The sequence below is a fragment of the Oncorhynchus kisutch genome, linkage group LG11, assembly GCF_002021735.2.
Source record: "Oncorhynchus kisutch isolate 150728-3 linkage group LG11, Okis_V2, whole genome shotgun sequence".
In the NCBI taxonomy this organism is placed as follows: Eukaryota; Metazoa; Chordata; class Actinopteri; order Salmoniformes; family Salmonidae; genus Oncorhynchus; species Oncorhynchus kisutch.
Genome location: NC_034184.2, coordinates 68,440,643 through 68,453,185, shown reverse-complemented (window position 1 = coordinate 68,453,185; position 12,543 = coordinate 68,440,643). Strand labels below are relative to the sequence as shown.

The 12,543-nt window shown below is 44.0% G+C and overlaps 1 protein-coding gene across 1 annotated transcript; it reads left to right on the top strand.

Annotated features, from left to right (window-relative positions):
• Nucleotides 1-241: 241 nt before the first annotated feature.
• Nucleotides 242-7,785, top strand: eef1e1 (eukaryotic translation elongation factor 1 epsilon 1). Its single transcript, XM_020494492.2, has 4 exons — nucleotides 242-384; nucleotides 1,007-1,204; nucleotides 5,172-5,267; nucleotides 6,036-7,785. The coding sequence occupies exons 1-4, from the start codon at nucleotides 301-303 to the stop codon at nucleotides 6,177-6,179; spliced, it is 522 nt and encodes a 173-aa protein (XP_020350081.1). The 5' UTR covers nucleotides 242-300; the 3' UTR covers nucleotides 6,180-7,785.
• Nucleotides 7,786-12,543: the final 4,758 nt, after the last annotated feature.

Genomic DNA, 12,543 nt, shown 5'->3' with positions numbered 1-12,543 from the left:
CAATGTTTAATTGTTTAATTTATACATATAAATTAAACAAATAAACATTCTTAATTTGATAATTCATGTGTAAGCTCGTTTTAACTACATAATAAATACATTATTATGTAACGAAACATTCATGGAGATAGTATTCCTATACTATAAAGTACATTGATCTGATGCAACGTAATGAAACGAAATAATAGGCACTTTTCATGTCACCATTGGCTGAATTTGTTGTCGATTTAAATCTAGTGGGCAGGAGTGAGTCATTTCAACCAGTCCTGTGCCATCCCTCTTGTCCCATCGTTTGCAAAGATGTCGTTGAAAGAGCTATCCTCGCTGGAAAAGGCTTTAGGATTGAAAAAGCCTAACAAATACAGTACTCAGGGGGATAGGAAGGTGAATTTGCCATCTAATGGTTTCGGTTACAGTTATCGATATGTGCTAAATAAAATAGAGCTTACCACATGAACAGTAGGTTAAAAAGAGTCGTGAGCACATGCTAGCTACGAAGGTAGCTTGCTAATGTTAGCATGCCACTATACTTTCATTAGAAAAGCAAGCTAACGTTACTAGTTAACAAGATAATGACAGTAGCATGTTAGCTAGTTCTATTTTAGCGAATGCAGGTCACTTAGGAACAATGAAGCTATAACTTTACCCCATATAAGTTGTAGAGTAAATGTATAATCATGTTTGAGCTAAGCTGTGTTATTAGCCAGCTAGCTAAGCTAACATTGAATGAATCTGCTGCCTGTTTGTGCCATGTGATAGCAATCTTAGGTTGGCAACGATTTCTGGCTCTAACTCATTTCGGTGGAGTGCTATACTGACTCAACAGCCTTCATTACAATGTTAGAAACACATACAAGTCACAGGGTGTAGTCAACGTGACTGCATGTGTAAGCACTGAAATACTGTGTCTTGTTGACAAGTCACTACAATACAGACACTGACATTGTGTCCATAACTCTTATCAGGCTAATACTAAATGTACACATTGACATTCTCTCCCATCCAGGTCCCAGTCCTCCAGAGTATTAATGGACCAGCTCTGGTCGGCTTGGTGACCATCGCCACTCACCTGGTCCAGGAGGCCAAACGGCCTGAGTTGCTGGGTGGGTCAGCAGAACACAAGGCTGTAGTGCAGCAGTGGCTGGAGTACAGAGTCACCAAAGTGGACGGATGCCACAAAGAAGATATCAAGACCATACTAAAGGTGGAAACAATAGTAAAGATTATTCTCCAACGTTTTATAACTTTAAATTATCCAAAATTAGAAAGTCAATAAATAAAAAATACAGTACCAGTCAAAAGTTTGGACACACCTACTCATTCAAGGGTTTTTGTTGATTTTTTGCTATTTTCTACATTGTAGAATAATTGTGAAGAGATCAAAACTACGAAATAACACATGGAATCACATAGTAACCAAATAAGTGTTAAACAAATCAAAATATATTTTAGATTTTAGATTCTGCAAAGTAGCCACACTTTGCCTTGATGACAGCTTTGCACACTCTTCGAATTCTCTCAATCAGCTTCACCTGGAATGCTTTTTCAACAGTATTGAAGGAGTTCCCACATATGCTGAGCACTTGCTGGCTGTTTTTCCTTCATTCTGCGGTCTAACTCATCCCAAACCATTTTAATTGGGTTGAGGTCAGGTGATTGTGGAGGCCAAGTAATCTGATGCAACACTCCATCACTATCCTTCTTGGGTTACTACATGATTCCATATGTGTTATTTCAAAGTTTTGATGACTTCATTATTATTCTACAATGTAGAAAATAGTAAAAATAAATCAAAACCATTGAATGAGTAGGCGTGTCCAAACTTTTCATTGGTACTGTTTATCGTAGTCAGTTTTATTGTCCAAAGTAAATGTGGACCTACTGTTTTTCTACCATTGCTGTCATATGGGATAGACAGGCTTGGCGAGCTGTGTACGGAGAGGGTCTAGAATAGCAGGGCCTGGGAGAAGCCCCTGAGCCAAACTCGCCAACCCATGCTCCACCAGCCATGGCCAGACAGTGTGTGTGGCTCATTAAGGCGTGGGGACATGAATCTAGTATGATATATGGCCCTTCAGTGACATGGCCGAGATGGGCAAAGCAGTAGACGAGAGCCCAGGATAGGTACACACTTTACAGTGTAAGTCTTTAATGGGGGGGCCGCTGTGGCTGTCGACAGCGTGAAAGTGATATGAAGCCACTGGTTGGCTGGACAGGCGCCTCTCGGCATTGACTGTCAGGGTGACATGCCGCCATGGCATTACTGAAAAGTTCTACTGATCCAGGATGTGTATGTGGACAGGCCTTTTAAAAATGTAATGGTGCCACTTACAGACGTTAGCCCTGAGCCCGGCTCTGTGCCCCCACTGGCTGCTACAGCTGTCCTGCTGGTTCACCAGAACTCTTAACAACATACCAATAATCCCAGAAATTAAAGGGGTCAATGTGGGCCACAATAGCATCCGTTTTTTTGCACTTGTAAATTCTACCATGTGAACAGTTTTTGTTGATTATGCAGAAAAACAGCCAAAATGTTTGATTTGATTTTAGTAGTTACACTTTGGAATCAATTTCATGGGCTGGCCTTAGTCATACCGTTGATATAGAAAACCTAGAATAGTCATGGTGCTATAACCCACAACCTTTGTGTTCTAGTGAGGTCTAGTAGCCCCAGTGAGTACAGGGTCCAAGAAGGCTTGGACAGACTGTGGTTGTGGGGGGGTGGAGGCGCAGAACCCAGGTTCTGAACTCCATGTGGGGGTGGAGTGGGAGCCGTCTCCTGTCCGGCTGGGCTTCCATAGCTGTAGGGAAGGTAAGGGTCTGATTGTGGCAGAGGAGTCTGCTGCCTTCATGCCTTGCTTGGCAGCACACTTCGGCTGCACAATAACTCTATTAGCCCTCAAGACGCTGTATGTGCAGTACAAGTGCTAAAGATGGTTCTGTCCCTTGGGACCTGCACAACCATGCGCCCCCCCCCCCCCCCCCCCTCCTGCATGCACACACACACACAGCCCCCGTGTGCTTTGTCCATCCAGTTTGTGGAAGGTTCATTAGATTTGCAGGCGCCCAAGTCAGTCGGGAGAGAAGTGGGCCACGTGTAAGGCATCTGCGCTAGCCGGAGTGGCCAGAGTTGTGGGGATGCCATGCCACGGCAGGTAAATACATATTCCCCCTCAGGTCGTGCATTATTCACTTACAGATACAGCGCTCTCCACTCATACGTGCGCATCACGCACTCCCAGATAAATAGGTTAAATAGATTTCAGTTGGCTCCACCAGCCACCATCTTGTTTTTCAACTCTTTTGACTGTTAAAGACTTTATTTGGATATTTGGTCTCTTTAACTGTGGATATGTCATTATCAGCCCATCACTGAAAGTTTGGTTATTAAAGGGATTTCAGGAAAATGTCCTGCATGTTTTTTCTCTAATAATAAATCTTCTATAGTTGATGAACTTCCTTGGTCAACTTTTTCTTTTCTCTGATTCAAATGTCTAATCTGGTTGTTATGATATAAACAAAAAATGCTTAGATAAAGTCAAGAATCACATTGGAGTGATTCTGTGACCCTCAAGACAATTGTTTGTAGGCTTATGTCTCCACAGTGCATCTGGAAAGTATTCAGACCCCTTGACTTTTTCCACATTTGTTATGTTACAGACTTATTTTAAAATTAAATAGTTTTTTTCCCCTCATCAATCTACACACATACACAATAATGACAAAGCAACAACTGTTTTTTTGAGATTTTTGTACATTATAAAAATCTAATCAAATTTACATAAGTATTCAGACCATTTACTCAGTACTTTGTTGAAGCACCTTACAGACTCGAGTCTTCTTGGGTATGACACTAGAAGCTTGGCACACCTATATTTGGGGAGTTTCACCCATTCTTTGCTGCAGATCCTCAAGCTCTGCCAGGTTGAATGGGGAGAGTTTGATCGGGTTCAAGTCCAGACTCTGGCTGGGCCACTCAAGGACATTCAGAGACTTATCCCGAAGCCACTCCTGCGTTGTCTTGGTTGTGTGCTTAGGGTTATTGTCCTGTTGGAAGGTGAACCTTCACCCCAGTCAGAGGTCATGAGCTCTTTGGAGTAGGTTTTCATCAAGGATCTCTCTGTACTTTGCTCTGTTAATCTTTCCCTCGATCCTGACTAGTCTCCCAGTCCCTGCCGCTGAAAAGACATCCCCACAGCATGATGCTGCCACCACAATGCTTCACTGTAGGGATGTTGCCAGGTTTCTTCCAGATGTGACGCCTGGCATTCAGGCCAAAGAGTTCAATCTTGTTTTCATCAGATCAAAGAATCTTGTTTCTCATGGTCTGAGAGTCCTTTAGGTGCGTTTTGGCAAACTCCAAGCAGGCTTTCTTGTGTCTTTTACTGAGGAGTGGCTTCAGTCAGGCCACACTACCATAAAGGCCTGATTGGTGGAGTGCTACGGAGATGGTTGTCCTTCTGGAAGGTTCTCCCATCTCCACAGAGGAACTCTGGAGCTCTGTCAGAGTGACCATCAGGTTCTTGGTCACCTCCCTGACCAAGGCCCATCTCCCCCGATCGCTCAGTTTGGCCGGGCAGCCAGCTCTAGGAAGAGTCTTGGTGTTTCAAAACTGCTTGTATATTAAGAATGATGGAGGCCACTGTGTTCTTGGGGACCTTCAATGCTGCAGAAATGTTTTTGTACCCTTCCCCAGATCTGGGCCTTGACACAATCCTGTCTCTGAGCTCTACGGACAATTCCTTTGACCTCATGGCTTGGTTTTTGCTCTGACGTGTACTGTCAACTGTGGGACCTTATGTTGACAGGTGTGTGCCTTTCCAAATCATGTCCAATCAATTGAATTTACCACAGGTGGACTCCAATCAAGTTGTAGTAACATCTCAAGGATGATCAATGGAAACAGGATGCACCTAAGCTCAAGTTCAAATACTTTTGTGAATAAGTTTTTAATTTTTCATATATATATTTTATACATTTGCAAAAATGTCTAAAAACCTGTTTTCACTTTGTCATTATGTGTGTAGATTGATGAGGGAAAAAATGTGGAAAAAGGGAAGGGGTCTAAATACTTTCCAAATGACCTGCGAAAATCTGTTAAATATCATGCAATTCTAATTAACTTAATGATCCACCAAAAGTAATTTACTTAAATTCTTTCCCTCATGCAGGACCTCAACAGTTATCTAGAAGACAAGGTTTACCTGGCAGGAAATCAGTTCACCCTCGCCGACACACTCATGTACTACGGAATTCATCACGTCATCGTAAGTCTAGCGTCCAATAACCAAACAGAGCCGACTTCAATCAGAGTTTAATTTAAAAAGCGGTTTGTCCAACGGAGCTCACAATTAAAAGAGTCATATGGTTAAAGGGCATGAGAGAGGAAACTTGACACAAGCAGAAAAGATGAGGCGCAAATTGATGTCTTTAGCCCAGGCCAAGGGAGAAGTTTGTTGGCCCCTGGAGGCTGACAGAGAGAAACAGGGGATCATATGTTGAGAAATGTCAGCGGTTGTGGCGGAGATGGATCGTTGCCACCAGCCACAAGGGAGTCAGTTTAGTTTTTTATCACAGCGGTTAGCCTCTGTCCTGAGGTCAGTCAGCAGCCCAGTTCAGGGGGAGGACTATCATAGCTACCGAACACAACTGGTATGATTTTAGACTCTGTTTCAGGTGCAGTATAGCTGCAGTATAGCTATCTTAGACCAGGCTTTGGCAGCCTCACAACGAACCTGAAACAGGATTGTCTAATATGTTCACATCATTTTGGTGTTATTCTCTTCATCTAGCAATTACACTTGTTTTGTGGGGAAAGAAATGTGAATTAAGTTACAAGCAGAGTTGCGTCATTAGTTTGGGTACTAGATAATTATAGCCAGAAAGATGCATTTGCTAAATATAAATGGAGATTCCTAACATTGCTCGACATTTCTAATGTGAAGGTAGTGTCATTCTCAACTTTTAAACAATGTCAGATTTGTATAGTATGGATCATCAGTGGTAAAAATGAATGTCCCACCTCTCTGTCCCAGGTGGACCTGGCCGTCCAGGAGAAAGAGAAGTACATGAACATGACGAGGTGGTTCGATCACGTACAGCACTACCCCGGCGTCCGGCACCACCTTCCCCCCGTGGTGGTCCTGAGGAACAGAGTCTACACCAGCGGCCACCACTGAGGTTTCCTGTCCCGTCAGGGTGCACTGCTGGCTGCCAGGATGGCCCAGGGCGGACTTGAGGGCTAAACAGCGGGGTGCTGACATCTCATCTTCCCCACCTACCCAGCAGTATGGGCCCCTCCCTCGCCTTCGAGACATTCTGTGTCTTTTTGTTTTTGTTGTTGTTGTTGGGAGTCTGTCTGTTTTTTTTATGACTGCAGATGCTGTCAGTGTCAAGGTGTAGGGATATTCTAGTGATGCTATCTGAAACTGGCTCCCTGAAAACATTCTGGCTGGTGAATGGCAGTAGGGTTTGCTGATACCTGTCAGCAATTCTTGTCTTTTCACTTAAAGGGATAGTTCACCCAAATTACAAAATGACATTGGTTTCCTTATCCTGTAAGCAGTCTATGGACAAGGTATTAGAGCAATCAATAGTTTAGTTTCCCATGCACTGTTAACACGTGCTAATGTTTTAGCGTTTGTGGCACAAATCCCATTCAAGTCATAGAACTGATATTAGCATTTTTTGTTCAAATCATCTATGATTTTGTTGAACTGCACAAACCATTTTAGATACTTTGGATGATTTAGACATGATACGCTAAATGGGCTAATATCAGTCCCTTGACTTGATTGAGATTTGTGCCCAAATGCTGAAATGTTAGCATGTGGAAACAGTGCCAGGGAAACTAAAAACAAAGCATGGATTGCTGTAATACCTTGTCTATAGACTGCTTGCAGGTTAAGGAAACCAATGTCATTTTGTAATTTGGGTGAACTATCCATTTAACCTAAGCCAAGATTGTGAAAAATTATTATTAAAAAGTACAAGTGAGTTAATAGTTTGCAATGTCGCTTTAAAAAAAGTACCTCTTTTGCAATTTTAATGTCTCAACATGTTACTTAAACAAAATAGTTCCAGTCTGCCCAACTGTGTTCAACTATGTAATCATCATCCACCACAGATCCCAGGTCCATTATCAACTTTCCGTCCTCATGAATTTATTCTTCAGTCTTAGTTTCTCAAGCTGCTGTTCCACCAGCAGCGTGGGCAGCAGCCTCTAGTTCAGATCAGAGTCACTCGAATCAATCTGTGTGTTGATGCTGAAGGGCAGAGGGCAGACTACCAGCTGCCATAGAGGCCACAGCGCGCCTCTGTCCAATGCCAGAGCCCTGGGTGACAGCCACGCATTGTGTGTCATTTCACCCTCTTACCCATGGGGAGAGGGGCCCAGGGGGTGGGAAATCATTTTACGAAAACATCCGAGCGATAATACACACTCGCACCACTCACACAGCAGACTGGATTTAGCCATTAGCTCTGTCAGTGGTAGGAATCACAGCTAATATATATATATTGAAATCGCTGTGTTTGCACAACAAAATAGTTGGGTAATCTTTGTCTTAATTGTGAAAACTTTACCTGGTGTGTTAAACTGCTAACTGGTTTACATTGTTACACTTTCATCCAGCCTGTGTTTTGTCATATACACCCTTCTTAGCCCTCCTAGTTTTCTGATATGTTCTTCCTTATGACGGCTGCTGCGTTAATGCTGTTTTTGTGTTATTTAAGTCTACAGAAGGTTGTCCTGTGCCAATAAAAATCAAAGGGAAACAAAGATAATCTTCATCTCATGAGTCTCATCTTGTTTAGTTTTTTATCAATCGCTTATGTAGAATTCAAAGAATTTGTTTTTAAAATTTGGTGGGTCCATCGATTAAACAACAGCAAACAAAGTGCAGTGTGTTCCAGAAAGTGTAAACTTGTGAAAGCAAACATCCTGCAGTCATTTGAGCAGGCCTTGTGACTAGATAAGAAAGAACATTGCACTACTGGACCATAATAGAACCACTGTCCTGTTGTTTATTTCAGTTCCATTTAGATATTATTGCTGCTGCTGCTGAAGAGAAGCTTAACACAGCATGTCACGCTTTATCTTTGAGGTGTCCGCTAGATTGAGGAGACCGAACTTAAGAGGGCTTTTGTTTTATGCATCTATACTGCGTAGACAAACTTGGAAGTTATACAAAGATTTCTTTGAAGACTTATAACTCATGGATTCGCAACGAACTCGAGGATGTGGAACAACGAACTTGAAATGACTTTTTCAGATGTTTTGTGTGCTGCCGTGACTATTGCCGTAATGTCAAAATGGCCGTGTCATTAGGTCTTCCAGCTTTGCAGCTGATGATCAAACCAAAGCCAAGACAAATCCATAGATGAAGCCACAGCAGGTAACTCAAGACAGCCCAATTAGTATCAACCTCTCCCCGGTCATCTGAAGACAGAGGTTGCCTCCTCTACAGGGGTGGACTGCCACAATGAGCTCACATTGAGATCTTCCCCCACATGGCAGACGAGGCAGCCTTTATTTCCCCCACCCCCTGAGGGGTCAGCGATAGTTCAGGGGTCAATTGGCTCGGTGGATCAGCAGGGTTCACTGATGACTTCAACTCTCACCAGGAGTCATCTCTAAGTGTGTGAACCTGACCAGGCGCCACCTATTGCTCACTCCTCTTCATGGCCACAAGGGGTTTCTCTGTGGAAAGGTCCAGGGCCAGGTGAGGTGAAGTCGCCCTACGGACAACTATCTGATGAATGACAGATCTACTGGGTCTTACCGTTTAAAGTGCAGTGAGGAGAGCCACAGGTTCCACAAGCAAGATCATGTGGCATGAAAGCAGTTTTGCCAATAAGTCCTGTCATGAAGTAAATGGTGCCAATCTGAACTTGTAAAAAAGGAAGTGTGTTCCCACAGATTCAGGCAGTTTCAATAACTGGTGCCTTAGTACCATCTTTCTAATGAGAGGCAAATGTGGTGGGGTATTCCCATCACGTAACACCCCACGGTGTTAGTCCGAGTCTGCCATGTCGGCAACAAAAAATAGTTTATGTCTTGTTAATGAGATCGAGAGAGCGGCGCATCTGACGGTACGTTTGCCCCTGATTGATTAAATGAAACAATCAACACTGCGTGGGGGCGTGTTAACGTGTCGTAAGCGCTTGTGACAGGCATTGCCTTATCCTCCCGTTACAGATAGTGACAGTTCTACCATGTGCCCATAAAGATGGCATCTGATTGTCAATTGCAATTACACAAGTGCAGAGGCAATGATCAGGCAGGTGGGGGTCGTTTTCTTTGCACACTTTTACGTTCAGTCATTGGTTCAGACTTTCAGGGCTTGAGGGCAAGTTGGGAAAGTTATTTTGCTGCACTTTCCTCTCCTCTCTAAAGGTGCAGAGGATCATGTGAGACTGAGGTGAGCAGGGGATACATTCCAAGGTTGGGTGTATTTCTCTCTTTGTCTGTAGTGTTTATGTTGAGCTTCTATATTAGAAGCGTGGAGTCTTAATGCAGCTTCAGTATTATAAGCAAGCTTCAGGGAGGTAAACACTGAATGGGGGGGCAAACACTAATCTTGTCACAAGTTATATATTTTTTTGTCTTTCTTTTCTCTGGGGTGCAAGTACAGCCATGCCGTGGAGCACAGAAGGAGCCCAGGTGTGTGGCGAGGAGTTTACGAGACGCACTCACTCACTTCATCAGTCAGAGAGGGGCGGCTGATTCAGCCTAGGTGCTGAAGTACATGTGTGCATCCCGGGGCAATGGGATCACACCTAAACTCAGGCACGGATGGCAGACTGCTCCAGAATTAGCCTGCCTCGCTCGCCCTCTCTCTCCCCCAACCTGCCTCAGCTGCACACACACTTCCTGGCTGCCGCGTTCTGATTTCCTGGGTGTGTGTGTGTTTTCATGCGCTCATTCAGGGGGTTGTGGATTTGGCTTGGGGGCAAGGGGTGAGAGGGACGTGGTGAGTTCGAGGGGGATGGGAGGAGTGCATACCGTGCAAGAAGCAAAGAAGACAGCAAACTTCCCTGTCTGGATAAGTTCAAATAATGGGCCTCTCAGTTCTCAAGTGTGGATTTGTCCTGCGCTATTTCTAAAGCTGCAAAAGTCTTGATCTTTTTTTATATAGACCCCTGCTTTAAGGAGTCACTGGGGTAGAGGTGCAATAACATACACATTATTAGAGATTTATTGTTTATATATTACCAATATGGAAGTGGTTCCTCCAGGACATTTTATCGGCTGCACTCTGGCCTTGTGGCATAGAGAGGCCATTCTGTGCCCTCATATTCTATTCTGAAGAATGTGTCGCAAATTAGGTATACATTTTTTCTCCTACTCAATGCACCCTTGCCTCTCTACCCCACAGGTCTATGCCACTTAACTTTAGAATGCCCTCCTGCCTTAATGGTTTTTGATAGGATGTCTTCGGGGGGAGGGGGCTCACTTCTCTGCGAGAAGTGATACCAAAAGTAATTGCGTCTGAAGCCCCCTTGACAAGGGCTGTACTTTTGAAATGGCACTGCCCAGGGAAGCGAGGGAAATAAGCGGAGAGAATGGCGATGGTAGTGAGCCTCAGATGCATTCCTGGGTGGAGAGAGGGCATGAGGGGGTCAATGCCATCAGCAATACCCTATAATGACCACCCTTGGAACAAAAACAACACCTTCATTACCATTTCTCCTCGGCTCATCTGCATATGCATCAACTGGCTGTGCATTTATAATTTCTGCCTTATTACAATGCAGGTTTTAATTCGGGGTGACTAATTTATTTAAACCTGGAGTGAAATTATCCCCCTCTTCCAGCACTGTTTCCCTCCTTATCTTGTCACATTTCCCTAATGCAAAAAAACACTCCTGATTCATATTTAGAAGAACAACTCAAGCAAAATTTGATATGATTAACTGTAATTATGTGTTACCTAACTGACCTGCTTACCTTTGGTGCAGTAGTATAAATACATATTCATGAAGGAGGGGTTTACAGGAATAGTATGTGTTTATCTTTCATTTTGTATTAAAGTTTGCATTTCCACTTTTTCCCCAAAAACACTTGATACAATGACAGTACTTTGGCATATTTTAACTCTGGGTTGACTGTATCATTTAAGCCAAACCAATAGACAGTTCCCAATGTCCACCTCACTGAGTATGGTGATAATGCATAGCCTGGGCACAAAGGGAGCCAGCCGTAATGGCGCTAATGGATTAACCTTGACAGGACATGATTATGAACCAGAAGTGCACCTTTTACTCATGCCTGGTTGTTTCCCGTGTCTGTGTATATGTATGAGAGAGTGTGTGTGTGTGTGTATCAGAGAGTGTGTGTGTGTATATCAGAGAGTGTGTGTGGGCTTCACCGCTCACTGGTTTGATTCTGGACTGGGGGCATGAAGCTGCAGTCTGGCATAGGGGACGCCCCCTCGCTCACCCGACCGCTCCACTCACTGCTCACTTCTTTCTCTCTCTCTCTCTCTCTTTCCCCTCCCCCTTCTCACACCACATGACCTTCCACAGCAGGACTGGCCCAGGACCAGGAGGGGGGTGATGATGGGGGGGGGGGGGTCATGGACAGAGTGGCAGCTGGGGTCTCAGTCTTACCCCTCAGTGAGCCTGCTCTGAGTATTAGTTAAAGTACAGCTATGCAAGTCACTGATATGAAAGGGTTAGGTAAAGTACAGCGATTCAAGTCACTAATATGAAAGGTTAGACCATATTTTGGGCATCCTCTCTTATAAAAAATGTGTCAATGTGATATTTTGTAGATTATTGTAAAACTGTGATGTTTTGTTGGTCCAGTAATATACTGTAGTTCCCAAGCTACTCCTAAAGGCCCGTTCCTGGGTGTACTACTTAGTGTTAGTGGTTAGTGTGAGGGGCCGTTACATTGCATGGATACATTCTGCTGAACATGCTTAGACCAGAAACAAGCATAATCTGGGTTCGTACAGCCGCCCCTCAGTGTGTTAGCTAGCCTGTAGTCAACATGCAAAATGTTCTGTGTCAAACAGCCATGGATAAAGGAAAGACAAATGATTGTTCAAAGGTTGCAACTGGCAAATTTGCCAAATTACACAGAGTGAGTCTATTTAAGTGAGCATGTGCTGTGAAATTGATTATGCTCCTCTGTGGAATAGCCTCCAGTATGGTGCATTCCTCACTTAGGACTGTCTTGAACTCTTAGCATGGAATGGTACTGTCCCTGAGTCTCAATCAGGGATTAGTTCATGTTGTCACCCCCGGCAACCACCCCAGGGGACATACAGAACAGGACCGGGGGACACCAAGAGGTACGATGTCCTGCAGATGTGTCCGTCTTGGAAAAATGACAGGACATGTTACAGCCATCCACCATCCTTGCTCAAATGGCCTGCAGTCAACCACTCATTACCCAGCTCAGACACTGCTGAAGGAGTCACTGCTAGGGATGTTGGGGGGTAGGTTACTGAGAGAGCTCCTCAGTCAAGCTATATTTAACTGCACATGACACACAGCTGATCGCTGGCTCCTTTGAAAAACATACATGGCCGA

Excerpts from the sequence above, each read along its gene's own strand:
- eef1e1 (XM_020494492.2), top strand. The coding sequence starts at position 301 with ATGTCGTTGAAAGAGCTATCCTCGCTGGAAAAGGCTTTAGGATTGAAA. Across the intron at positions 385-1,006 it reads GTACTCAGGGGGATAGGAAG|GTCCCAGTCCTCCAGAGTAT; the intron begins GTGAATTTGCCA and ends TCTCCCATCCAG. Across the intron at positions 1,205-5,171 it reads ATATCAAGACCATACTAAAG|GACCTCAACAGTTATCTAGA; the intron begins GTGGAAACAATA and ends TCCCTCATGCAG.